The following is a 223-nucleotide window of genomic DNA, read 5'->3' on the forward strand; positions in this document are numbered from 1 at the left end:
CCCTGCCCAGGCGTCCCGCCCGGAAATCCCGCAGGAATTCGTAGGCAGCAGCCGGATAGCTGAGCATCGTCACGTTAACGTTCCCTGGAGACGAGAGGAGGCATCAGCAGAGTGCAAAGGCACCCCAGGATCCCCAAAAGCGTGGCCCCAGAAGGCAGAGACGCCCCGGCACTCACCTGTGCCCGTCAGCACCTTCACCTTCTGTGTCCTGCCCTGCGCGAGG

At 64.1% G+C, this 223-nt stretch overlaps 1 protein-coding gene across 1 annotated transcript in view; it reads right to left on the bottom strand.

Annotated features, from left to right (window-relative positions):
- Window positions 1–6: 6 nt before the first annotated feature.
- MTG1 (mitochondrial ribosome-associated GTPase 1) overlaps window positions 7–223 on the bottom strand; it is a gene marked incomplete at both ends in the record, with an annotated part of 1,450 nt that continues 1,233 nt past the window's right edge. The window contains 2 exons of the mRNA XM_010159884.1: window positions 7–84; window positions 177–223. Of these exons, the coding sequence (XP_010158186.1) occupies window positions 7–84; window positions 177–223 (125 nt within the window). The remainder of the gene's footprint in view (window positions 85–176) is intronic.

The sequence above is a fragment of the Eurypyga helias genome, unplaced genomic scaffold, assembly GCF_000690775.1.
Source record: "Eurypyga helias isolate BGI_N326 unplaced genomic scaffold, ASM69077v1 scaffold41629, whole genome shotgun sequence".
In the NCBI taxonomy this organism is placed as follows: Eukaryota; Metazoa; Chordata; class Aves; order Eurypygiformes; family Eurypygidae; genus Eurypyga; species Eurypyga helias.